The sequence below is a fragment of the Pinus tabuliformis genome, chromosome 4_2, assembly GCF_031772625.1.
Source record: "Pinus tabuliformis cultivar Carrire ecotype Pingquan chromosome 4_2, CPIR1, whole genome shotgun sequence".
Classification (NCBI taxonomy): Eukaryota; Viridiplantae; Streptophyta; class Pinopsida; order Pinales; family Pinaceae; genus Pinus; species Pinus tabuliformis.
Genome location: NC_142304.1, coordinates 973,102,805 through 973,116,223, shown reverse-complemented (window position 1 = coordinate 973,116,223; position 13,419 = coordinate 973,102,805). Strand labels below are relative to the sequence as shown.

The window sequence follows — 13,419 nt, the reverse complement described above, 5'->3', positions numbered from 1 at the left end:
TGATGCAGCGTAATCAGAGGAAGTTGCGGTACAGATGTACCAGTGACAGTTACAATGTCATGGGCAATAGTACAGGTCGCAGCAGTGCAGTGGATGAGGGGCAGTAGACCGCGCATCGACAACGCAGAGGACCGATGTCGTGGATCAGTGTGATGCTTCTATTGGGAAGTATTGCTAGAGCACATTCCTCGCTAAGAGGGAGTGTTGATTTTGGGTAGCATCGGATGTGCTTTAGCTCCGAAATTTTGTGTAGGGACTAGAACACATGAGATCTCCAAGACCCAGAAATCGTTTGGAGAAATTCCACCCGGATGAGGAGTCATTAAAATAAATAATATTTTTAATGGGTTCCTAAGTCTAAACTTAGGAAAATAAAAATATTAATGGGTATTAATAAAGATATGGGTGAGAAGCTTCTAAGAGACGAGGATCAAGTCTGTTTTAATCTTCGCCATTGGTTAGAGACTTAATCTCGGCCATTGATTCATCATCAGTGTTGACACCTAATCCTTGTGATTAGGTGAATTTATGTAAATAGATAAATAGGAAATATGAACAATCATCGGGAGACGAATTGAACAGTCTCTCCCTCATGTATATAATGAAGACCTACCCGATGGAATAGAACAGTCGAATCATTTTTTCCTTATGGAGTTACTGCCTGGCCTGACATGGTATCAGAGCCAGCTCTTTTTTTTAGCTTTTATGCCCTTTGTAACTCCCTATTCTGCTCCTCTGCTCTCCATTCAAAAATGTTGCCTGTTCATAAATGTTGGTAGCCTGCTCCATGCTGTCACCTGAACGCTGCTGCCTAACACTGCCTGCACCCTCTGTCTGCCATATTCCATATATACAGTCCTACCCCCTGCATTACCTACACTCTCTGGACTGTCAACATAACGTTTTCTGCCATAACGTGAAACATCTCTGTCCGACTACTCCAATGCAGTCATTGATGGGATCCCTAGAATTATCTTTTGCGCCCATGCCCATCTCTATCCCACAGTCAGCGCCAATCCTTCGTTTGTTTCCTATTCTGCCATGGATTCAGGCCAAAATCATTCCATGAACCAGTGAGCGAATACTCAACGCCATTCATTTCTTTCCTCGAAAGCCTTGCAGATCCTGCGCCTGAAGCAAGGGTGTACTGGGCGAGTGTCCCCAATTGCTTTGGCTTTCCCGCTGTGAAGTCCTGAACGTCGGTGTAGACCTCATCACCATTCTTGAACTTGGAAACGCCATCGCCAACTTCCACCACCACTCCTGCTGCATCACAACCCGGCACAGCCGGAAAGTCGCAATCGTCGCTCTTGAATAAGCCTTCTCGTTTCTTGAAGTCGACGGGATTGAGCGCGGCAGCTTTGACTTTAACTAAAATCTCACCTGGCCCCGGTTTTGGCACAGGGAATTCCCCGAACTCCAAAACGTCTATGGATCCATATTCTTTGTAGAACCACGCCTTCTGCATTTTGCACGAATCTTTCTCCAACCTGCAACAGTTTGTTTCGTTCTGATCTGATGGATCGGAAATTCAGAGACTGGTGCGTACTAAATGCTTTGCTAGGTGTGTTACAAAGCCCGGTACAAGTTTGAGCGGAAGTGAAAGCAGTTGCATTTCTAGGTGTGTGGAGCGATATATTGAGGCAACTCAGATTGTTATATTTCAGGAAGCAGTTGCATCCCGACTTCTACTCTTTGAGGAAAGAAGCGTTTTTTTTCTTAAATTTTTTAAGCATGATCGAAACTGAAAATGCAAATTGGTGTCATTCTTTATAGCATCCTTTGGGCAGGCTTTTTAGTTCTAAGAGGCTGGTATTGTGGTATATTAAAGTTGTTGTCTTTGTATGTGTTGAAGTTCTTGGCATTATATTAACAATAGTCTTATTGAACGCTGAAGTTTTTTGACATAAAACATTGGTAACATTGGTATTGAACGCTGAATTTTTTTGGCCAAGCGTGGTATACAAGTTGACTTTGCTGTCCCATCATATCAGATGTATATTGTTTCCCATTAAGAGTAAAATTTTGCAGTAGAAGTTTTTGTTACAGAATGCATTCAATCATATCCATGGTGGGAATAGTTCTCACTGGCAAGGAGAACTATCCTGAATGGTCCCGGATGATAAAACACACCCTCATTTTCAATGAGTTGTGAAAAGGAGTGTGTGTCGGAGACGGAGACAATGAACCAGTACAGCCTACCTCAGACAAAGAGCTCGTCATTTGGGAAAACAAGAACAGCAAAGCTTATGCATTAATCGCAGCATCTGTAAATAAAGAGGTGAGTCGCCATATTTCGTCATATTCAACTGCCTTTGAAGCCTTACAAAAGCTAAAAGAACTCTATGACTCACATTCTGCACTTGAAGTTGTTCAACTCATGATTAAACTCTTCACTCTTGAACTGCAAAATAATTATCCTCTTACTCTTGCATCTGAAGTAAAGTCTATAATGCATGATATCAAATCCACTAAGGTTGAATTAGATATTCCTCTTATCGCTTTTCTCAAGGCACTTTATCCTACTTACTCCAATTATCTTGAGTCATTGCAAGCAAATGGAAATCTCAAAGATATAACCTTTGACTCTCTTGTGAAAAAGTTTGTTGAAAGAGAGAAAGCTTTTGGAAAGAAGACAGCCCCTGAATCTTCTGAAGAGGCTGTGTGCCTTGCTCATAAAGAAAAGCATCCTGCTCAAGATTCTACAAGAGGAAGAGGTGGTCGAAGAGGAAGAGGAAGATATTTCAGAGGCAGGGAGGGCAGACATTCTCAAGGAGAAAAGGCAGATCTGTACTGCATACGCTGCAAAAGAAATGGATCACATGATGCCTCTACATGCAAGCTACCATGGGACAAAATTGAGCAGAAAAGAAATCAACAAAAAGGTAAAATTGATGATACAGACAAAGGTAAAGCACCTGAATCCGCTCACTATGTTGTGGCACAATGTAACATTGGAGTAAACGAAGATTTATTTAATGCTTCACTTGCTTCTTGGAAAAATGATTGGTTGCCTGATTCAGGAGCAACCTGCCACATGACTCATAGAAAAGATTTTTTTGAAGATTTCACTGACAATGTTGATGGAGCAGTATATTTGCAGATCAATCAAAAATCAAGCCATCAGGCTTGGCACAATTAGGCCTAAACTGCCTGGTCTTCCAGACTTTCTTCTGCATCATGTTCTATATCTCCCACAGCTCAAGAGAAACTTGTTGTCCTTGGTCCACATCCGCCTGCAAGGTCACTCCATTCATATGTTTGATGGCAAGCTTGAGGTAAGAAAAGCATCTGATCACTCACTTGTCATGAGGGGAATAGAAGAAGAAAGCCTTCTCAAGCTGCAAGGAACCTCTGCTCATACACAACATTTCTCATACAATTCTCATCATGAAGAAGGTACACTTCCATCAAGTTTATTATGGCATGCTAGATTTGGACATTTGAACTATGACAGTCTCCACTTATTGAAGAAAAATGGTGTTGCTGGTTTACCTACAATTCCTAGGAAACTTAAGCAATGTGATGCTTGCATTCTAGGAAAGCATAGCAAACAGTCTTTTCATGATTCACATTCAAGAGCACATAGAAAACTTGAACTCATTCATTCAGATTTATGTGGTCCAATCCCTGTTCCTTCTGCAAATGGAAATAAATATATCATGACATTTATTGATGACTACACCAGAATGTGTTAGGTTTATTTATTGAAGAACAAATCTGATGCTTTTCAAACATTCAAGAATTTTCATAAATGGATTGAAAATGATGCACAATCTCATATTGGGTCTATTCGCACTGATAATGGAAAAGAATACACATCAAATGAATTTGAAAACTATCTTCGCCAACATGGGATCAAACATCAAACAACTGTGCCTTATAATCCCCAACAGAACGGTGTAGCTGAAAGAATGAATAGGACAATCTTAAATATGGTACGATCCATGCTCTTCTTCAAAAATTTAAAGATAATGTTTTGGGTTGATGCTGTTCTATGTGCTGCATATATAAAGAATACATGTCCATCTAATGCTATAAGAAACAAGACTCCTTATGAAATGTGGTATGGACATGTTCCTTCGGTAAAGCATCTCAGGGTCTTTGGTTCCACCTGTTATGCCTTGATACCAAAGGTACATAGCAACAAACTTGATGCTAGAAGTCGTAAGTGCATCTTTCTGGGATATTCAAACACCTCCAAAGCATACCGTCTCTATGATGAAGTAAATAAAAAGTTTGTTCTATCTAGAGATGTAATTTTTCTTGAATCATCCAAAACTGACAATGTTGTTGAGCGGCAACTTGATCGCTTGGATAGATTCGCAAAAAGCAAAATCATTTCAAGAATTTGATAATCAGATTCCACATCTTGAAGGGGGGGATTCCTATATTAGATCAACATGTGGAATCTTCTTCTGAAGAACACTCTCCCCCGCATGAAATTCCAACAACGGATGATGCTTTAAGTGATGCAATTGATAGAATTAGGAGACTCAATCTTGATTCAGTCCCAACTCAATCAACGGAGCAGCCTGGACCATCTGAGAAAAGTCCCCCAAAGCGGCTGACAAAGACACTTGAAAGTGTTCATCCTGATGAAGTTGGAAAGACAGGAACCAAAAATTCAAACCGGCAAAATGGAGGTGATGTAGATGACTCTAATTCACCTGTTGATATGGATGTTTCTTATGATTGTGAATTGAACGTGTCTACAGATTTTGAACCAACTTCCTTCAAAGAAGCTGTTTCTCATGATGAATGGAAAGAAGCGATGCAAAAGAAGTATGATGCCCTCATAAAGAACAGCACTTGGAAGCTGGTTGATCCTCCATTAGGAACCAAACCAATTGGCTGCAAGTGGGTCTACAAGAGAAAATATAAAGCTGATCGCTCACTTGACAAGCACAAAGCTAGGCTTGTGGCAAAAGGTTTTGCAGAGAAGGAAGGGGTCGATTATGAGAAGACTTTTGCCCCCACAGCAAAATGGGCTACCATCCAGACACTCTTTGCACTAGCAACTCAGAATGGTTGGAAAGTCCATCAAATGGATGTAAAAATTGCTTTCTTGAATGGAGATCTAAAAGAGAATGTTTTTATGTCCCAGCTTGAAGGATTTGCTGTGAAAGGACATGAACATAAAGTATGCAAACTTGTGAAGTCCTTGTATGGCCTCAAACAAGCACCGCGAGCCTGGTATAAAAAACTAATTGAGCATCTTTTGAAACTCAATTTCAAAAATTTTGATCTTGATGATGCAACTTTATTTGTCAAGAAAGTTGGCAAAACAGTTGTATATCTTGTGGCATATGTAGATGATCTTTTGATGACAGGGAACAATGAAAGCTACATTGAATCCATAAAGAAGGAATTGGGGAAAAGTTTTGAAATGACTGATTTGGGTATGTTCATTACTATCTTGGCATTGAAGTAACCCAACATCCAAAGTCCATATTTCTTTCTCAAAAGAAATACAGTGGAGATCTGTTGAACAGGTTTGGCATGACAGAGTGCAATACTCTTACTACTCCAATGGAACAAAACTTAAAGCTCACATCTATTGAAGGAAAAGAATTTGAGGATGCAACAAAGTATAGACAGCTTGTAGGAAGTCTCAACTACCTAACTACTACCAGACCAGACATTTCGTTTGTTGTTGGAATCCTCTCCAGGTTTATGCAAAAGCCTTGTGAGGGACATTGGTCTGCTGCAAAAAGAGTTCTAAGGTACTTGAAGGGAACTCAAGACTTTGGAATCAAGTATACGCAGGTGGACGACTTCAGCTTGATTGGATACTCTGATTCAGACTTCGATGGAGACAAAGAAACTGGGGTATCAACTTCAGGATATGCTATGAGTCTTGGATCAGGAGCTGTCTCCTGGAGATCACGCAAACAATCAGTTCCAACAAATTCCACAACAGAAGTAGAATACGTGGCAGCAGCTGAAGCAACAAAAGAAATTGTGTGGCTCAGGAAAATTCTTGAAGATTTGCAGGTAAAACAAGTACAATCAACTCCACTCATGATTGACAATACCTCTGCAATAAAGTTGGCCAAGAACCCAAAGTTCCATGATCGAACGAAGCACATCAATACTAAATATTATCTGATTCGACATCATGTTGAGGCCAAAACAATCCATCTCTGTCATTATTCCACAAATGAGCAAATTGCAGACATCTTCACCAAAGCGCTTGGGAGAGAAAAACTTGAACGATTCAGAATGATGCTTGGACTCACCAACATCCCTTCAGATTAAGGGGGGGAATGTTGACACCTAATCCTTGTGATTGGGTGAATTTATGTAAATAGATAAATAGGAAATATGAATAGTCATCGAGAGATGAACTGAACAGTCTCTCCCTCATGTATATAATGAAGACCTACCTGATGGAATAGAACAGTCGAATCATTTTTGCCTTATGGAGTTACTGCCTAGCCTGACAATCAGGAAAATTATAAGAGAAGACTTGAGATTCATTTGGAGACACACTGGGAAAATACTCAGTACCCCGAAGGGAATCGATTCTCGAGGAGGAGTTTTATTTCAGAGGGAGAGTTTTAGGGTGAAGGAAGAGGAGGGCATCAGCAGTAGTCAGTGACTAAAGAGGAGGTGACACAGGGCATTCGAGAGACAGCACAGGAGGAAGAGCAGGGAACAACACCATTGGAGACGCAGTCCTCACACAGACTGACGCAGACTGACGCAGAAGTGACGCAGAGGTGGGTGAAGGGTCTCCAAGGTGTCAAAACTTCTCCAAAAGGAGGAGAAACTTTGTATCAAGTGTTTTCTCTCAAAAGTGTCTCAGTTTTTCTGTGTAATCATTCCTTGTACAGCAATTGTTGCTGAAGATTAATAAAACCCTCATCTGTTGCACCTGTTTTCCCACATTGGGTTTTTCCGGGGACAATTGTCCAAAAACAACTGTGTTGATGTGATTGATTCTTGTGCTTGCATACCACTGTTATTTTCTCTATGTAATTATGTGATAACTGCAATAGAATTTATTTTAATGTTTATTGAAGGGTTTCGTAAATAAATTATTGTGAGAAATAAGTAGGTGAAATAAATCAGTTACTGTAGTAGAATTTCGTGTTAGAAATTTTCACACAAAACTGCGTCACCCCTCCTGGTTATTACGTTGCCTCTCCTCTGGGTCCTCTTATGGCTGAGAAATCAACTTTTTGCCTCCCAGACTCACACCCTGGCTTCCGGCAACTGAACTTCGACTTCCCTCAGCAGCAACTCAACTTCCACTCAAGGACTATGCTGCCTCTACGTCAACACTACATAGGCCAACGTCAGCCTTCCTCTAGACGTCTTTATGTTCTCTCTCTGCTTGGTACTCTCCGAAAATTCATTCTCACGGATTCTCACTGCCCCTCTGCTGCAAGATCTCCTCAATTGATTTTCCTCTTGAGAACTTCTCACCTCAGAAAATCGATTTTCTCAATCTCTTTGTGTATTTTCCAAATGACCCTCAAGCCCCTTCTTATATCTTCTTGTTGGACAACCAACAGCCTAGATTAACTCATAATCAAAGGCTCAGATCATCTTGGCTTGATCTGTGGCTTTTTCTAGAAGTTTCACCCCTGATTAGATTAATACCCATTAATATTTTAATTTTCCTAAGTTTAGACTTACGAACCCCATTAAAAATATTAATTATTTTAATAAAATCACTTCTGGGTGGAATTTCCCAAAACACTTTCTCGGTTCTTTGGAATACCTGTGCCCAAGCCTCCCTGCAAAATTTGAGGCTTAGAGCACATCCGATGCTACCCCAAATCAACAGTAACAAATACCTCCCAAAGTAAACTCACTTGATGACAATGTTCCAAGTTACCTAGGTTTGTTACATGACTCAATTCATCAAACTAGCATCACTTTACATCATCCTCATAGGGCTTGCAGAATCTGAGTACAACACGGAACAAGATGAGAAGAAGAAGATAGAGTTAAAAAACTCTGATGATATAGTGAACTCTGATGGTACATGAAGCCTCTGACACATATTTGGGATGGAGTCTTCAAATGATTTTCAGTGGTCAACGGGAACCAAAAGGATATACCACATTGGCATACCCATCATGCATAAGAATAACTTCATGTGTACAATACAATGATCAAGAAGGAGAAATGGGAAACAGTTGGTTTCAAAGTCGAACTCTTCAGCTCTCCAATGGCGGTTGACTGTAACTATGGAAGCATTCAATTTCCCTTTCAAGCTTTCACTTATGAAACCTTCAAGATTCCCTCCAAGCTCTCATAAATCTACTACTTGAGAACTAGAAAACAACCCACTTTGAACCCTAGCAAAAATTAGTGAAATGAGTGAAATGAAAAATAAAATGAGAGCAAATTGAGTGAATAGTGTTTTAATCCAACAAGGAACCCTAGCCATGCCAATATTTTCTCACCTTGTCTTGGTTCTCACAAGAAAAAAAATAAACCAATGTCGCCCTCTTGCACGAGAGCACTCACGCGGCATTTTTTAACTACCAAGAGTGTCCTTGGAGCACTCAAGGAGTGTTTCTCCATAAGCATTCTTTAAACACTCCCTAAGCAGGCAAGGAGCACCTTTCATAAGAAGGGAGCTCTCGCTCGCCAAAACCTCTCCCATAAGGGAGCTTAGGAAACACACTCACTAGGGTGCTTCCTATACACTGCCTCTAGGAATGCCCTTTAAGTGCAAAGTGTTGGGGATGGCGGGTGCTCCCACGCAGCATAGTGTCAAAGGACATCATCCACATAAGCATTGACAATTTCTCTAGTATTGACGATTCCGACAAGATCATGCCTCGACCCTCCCCACACCCATGGGCAGGAGCTCTAAAGCAATTTGACATCTCCTTAAGGTCTCCTTCGACCTCACTTGCTCTAGGGACCGAGGTTTGTTGATGATTGTAGCAGCGGACAGGTAGTTCTACATTGGCTAGATGTCAAGCATGCAGGAGTCATTCAAGTCTCCTTAACATTATTGCTCAATTTATTGAGTAAATTGCTTTTGTAATTTATCCTAAGCCTAACTTAAGAAAAGCACAAAATTAATTATGTCAGCTAATGAACTAAAGAAACTAGGGAAAAGAAAATTATTTACTCAGTGATTTTGTTTAATCTCAACGATTGATATCACATGGATTAAGGTTTAATCCTAACCATCCATCACTTTGGAGATAAGGGTTAGGGATTAGCTCAATGAGAAATTATAAAAACAAGGCTAAGGAGATGATAAAGACAAAGAGAGAGTGTGATACTCAGGGCTAAAAAGAAAGGAATTGTAGCAGCAGTTGATAAAAATCCAGAAAAGGAATATTGTGTGGAAGCCAAGACCATACTAATTTTCCTGGCACCAGATTTTCAGAGAACTCTTTAGTCCCCTTGACCTACATTGTGGTCATTTGTTGGACATTAATATACTTATCTGATCTATGTCCAAGAGGCAGTTCCTTTTGAATAGCATGCCCTGTGAAACTCCTCCAAGTCCAGATCTATTAAGTTGATACAACACAAAGTGCCATACCATCATACAGAGGAATTTGAGAAGAAATAACAACAGAGATGAAATTTGCAACTTTAAGTAAAGAATAGATAAAGAAATTCAAAACCATCAACACTTCAGTGCAGGCATGTAAACAATGTATTGAAGGGAAAGCAAATGAAATCAAGTACATGTGAAACTGTTTTAATTAAAAATTCTAATGGGGAAGAAAATGGCATCCACAAAAGTGATTCCTCAATGAGCACTTATTGTTTATATTCCTTCAGTATCCCCAGTACTCATCCCAGTACAAAATTACATTAGACGTTCTTTTTAGATGTAATAAAATATTAGATGTACGTATCTGCCTTGTTCCGTGTCATTCTTTACAGTCAGTTTTGTTTTCTCCATAAACTACATGTGAGTAATACCTTACTTAAATTTGCATTGGATCTCAAAGATTGGCACTGGTCCTCTAGAGCCTTTAATTTCCCAATTCTTTCTGCCTCCAGTTTTGCTGCAGTCTCTGCAACTTTGACATTAATACCTATCATACAAAAAATATAAAGAAAAAATCAGAAAAGAAAATTACTACAAATGAATGGCAACATATTTTCCTGGTGCAAAACAGTAATCACAATATGAAACTATAGTTTGTGGCACAACATTTGATTTAAACTTTAGATGATGTTAAGATCTACTAGTAAAGCATACTCGGGAAGACATAAAACACCACACTTTAATTGCATTATACATGTCAAATGGTCATGTGTAAAGCAAGCAATTCAACGAGAGAGAGAAAGAGAGAACGAGGGGGGGGACTACTTCAGAGATCAAATGCAGCCAGAACTTGTAAATTGAACAACTTTATCTGATAAAAGAAATTATTTGAATAGATGGATGAAAGCAAAGGACATTTACAAGAGATTAAACTAAGATCCACAAAACTTATTGAGTCAAGGAAAATTAGCAAACAAAAACAATAGCAATTATATGAGAAAACTAACAAGTTTCACCAGTTCATCTGGGAATGAGATCTGAAAATATTCTTACTCTCGTCCCCTCGAGTTAACTAGCAGAAATTTCACCATACAAATAGTAAAATATTATTCCCAACATGAAATTATGATTAGAACACAAAAAGAATCAACAAAATACTCTGGAAAAAACATGGAAAGAAAACTGAAATAGAGTCTAGATGAAAAGACTACCCCTTGCTTCGCTTTAGGAACCAAGGTACACAGTAGTAAAGAAAAAGAATGATAAATCCAAAAGAATGACACCCTTTATCCTTTTCTAAAAAGTTTTATCAAAAACACAGTAGTTACAAACTGCTCTTTATCTGGGAAACAGATTCTGAGGCATTTATGAAGCATTAAAGTTTACTCATCTGCCAGTATCTTAATCTCTTATAATTGAGAAACAAAGGCACTGAGGTTATCACAAGTAATATTACATCTTCACATCAAAAGATAATATATTCAACATTCGCAAATCACAATACTAGTAAGCTTTGCATATCATTATACATGAACCAGTGTTATCAGAACCATACTAATCATCAGACAAATCAACCCCAAAAATCTAAACCAGACTAGAACCGGAAAAGAATGGGACCATAAAATCAGTTGACCAAAAATTACTTTAAATACTCAAATTTAAAAGAAAACGCATATTCTCGAATCTCAAGTACATCCATATGTATCCAAACCATTACAAACAAATATGCAAAATTTCTCCTGCACATAGCAAGAGCAGTGTTGCAGGAAACGTCCCCCCCCCCCCCCGGGATCAAAACCCCGATCCGCGATCCGTACAGATGCGTGGGGGAAGCGCCATCCGAAACGCGTTTCGGGCTGATAAACACACTTCCTGGAAATTTCAGGGAGTGTGTGCCCGAAACGCATTTCCGTTTTTCCGAACCGCGTTTCGGTTTTTCTGAAACGCGCTTCGGCCATACAAAGCGTCAAGCTTCTGAAAAAAATTATTAAAAAAATGCAAAAAAATATAAAAAATATATATATATATATGGCAAAAAAAATATAAATATAGCAGACGCAAGTTTTGAATATAAATGCAAAAAAATATAAAACATATATATATATAGCAGACGCTTTCGTGTCCCCACTTCCAAAAAACGTCCCCATTTCGTCCACGCTTCATGCAACATTGAGCAAGAGTACATACTGCATATAACCAAAATAGCACTAAGTGCAATCAATGTTATCAGAACCGAACTGTTGACTAAACCAGGAACTGGTAAAAAAAAAACAAACCAAAAAACCAGTCAACCAAAAACACATAAAATATTCAAGTTCTAAAGAAAAAGATGCATTTTCATGTGCCTCCATATGAATCCAAACCATTTTACACAAATAAGCAAAAGTTCTCATTTATATAGCATGTAAAGGTGCACATAACCAAAATAGAACCAAGTGAAATGCATCTCTGAACCAAAAATACATCAACAACTTGGTCTGAGATGGCCCCCTAGTGTAGAAATTTTGACTGTAAATCCCTCCACGGTTTCAAGTTTGGTTTTCACATCAAGTTTAATAGTCTTCCCATAATTATTAAAAACTGATATATTGAATTTAAATCTCAAAACAAGAAACCCTTGAGATCTAGTCCACTTTTCACTTTTGCTGAGTAATCACACAACCATGCATGAAATTTGAACACAATAAATTTTTGGTCAAACTGACCTTGGAAAAACCCCAAAGTTAAAACTAGTGAAGAGATATTTATTTTTCCTTAAAGATATTTGGTACAACAATACAATCAGCAATTAATACAACACAAACTTATCTCAAATCTGTGCCATGCTGCCTTGAAAACAATGTTGTAGCTGTCCTTGATTTCTGTGCTACCAGTCTTAAAAGGTGTGCCTTGATAGCCTCAATTTGTCTGCCACTCAGCTCAGAAATCAATGATTTGTAACAACATTAAACAGCATACAGTATCCTCGATTTTTGTGCCCAGGGGTCAGCACAAAATCTCGCTCAACCTGTCCCAATTTTCATGCCCTGCTAGCTGCTCTAACAGACTTCGATTTCAGCGTTGATATTCCTTGAAAATCATGCTGCTCATACAGCAATAATTCGTGCCCTCTCAGCTGTATGATCTGCCTGGGAATTTGTACTCTCCACAGGCTATACAATTTACCCTCTCAGCCACTTGATTTGCCTTCAGCCTCCTCTACAGATTAACCTGGTCTCCTCTCCTCTCCTTCTGCTTCTCCTTCTCTTCTCCAATCTCACGCATGAAGAATGAATGCATGCTGTTATGAATAGAATATACTAAATAATGATGATAATTGTAATAATGATTAGTTAATTAGTAATTAAGTTGAAGAGGCATCTCTAAATGGGACATGACTCTCCATGAAGAGGCACCTGCCTATATAATGACTCTCCATGAAGAGGCACCTGCCTAGTATATAAGCAGGCCTCTCACTCTCATTTGTATCATCATTCTTACTCATTAATTTTAATATATATTCTTGTATCTTCAATGGAGATCTCCATATTCCAAGTCTCAAGAGTATTTAACCTGAAGAACGAACTTTGTTCGCTTCATTTGGTATCAGAGCAATTCGATCCTCTAGCCGCTCCACTGCTGCACAGAGCCATGCTCTCCGATCCAGGTCTTTGACCGTCGAAATTTGCCAACTTTGTTGTCGTTGAAGCGCTTCGCTACAAGATTTTGGAGGTTCTCCATTTTTGCTGTCAGGCCCTTGGCCATTTAAAGAAAAAAAAATAATATTTCCAATAATATAAAAAAACAAAAGAAGAAAAAAAAAACAAAAAACCAAAGTCAAAAAAATTATAAAAAAGTAGCGTATTAGAAATAGAAAAAAAAAAAAAAAAATCAAAATTTAAAAACAAAATAAAATTAAAATTAAAAAATTAAAGTTAAAAACAAACGATTATACA

General features: G+C 38.7%; 1 protein-coding gene and 1 pseudogene across 4 annotated transcripts in view; both read right to left on the bottom strand.

Annotated features, from left to right (window-relative positions):
• Nucleotides 1–13,419, bottom strand: part of LOC149172872 (mRNA export factor GLE1-like) — a 404,516-nt gene that overhangs the window by 213,658 nt on the left and 177,439 nt on the right. For all 4 annotated transcript variants that reach the window (XM_089424451.1, XM_089424450.1, XM_089424449.1 and 1 more), the window contains one exon: nt 9,916–10,031. In XM_089424451.1, coding sequence (XP_089280577.1) covers nt 9,916–10,031 — 116 coding nt within the window. The remainder of the gene's footprint in view (nt 1–9,915; nt 10,032–13,419) is intronic.
• LOC149172873 (2-methylene-furan-3-one reductase pseudogene) lies at nt 1,007–1,547 on the bottom strand (annotated as a pseudogene).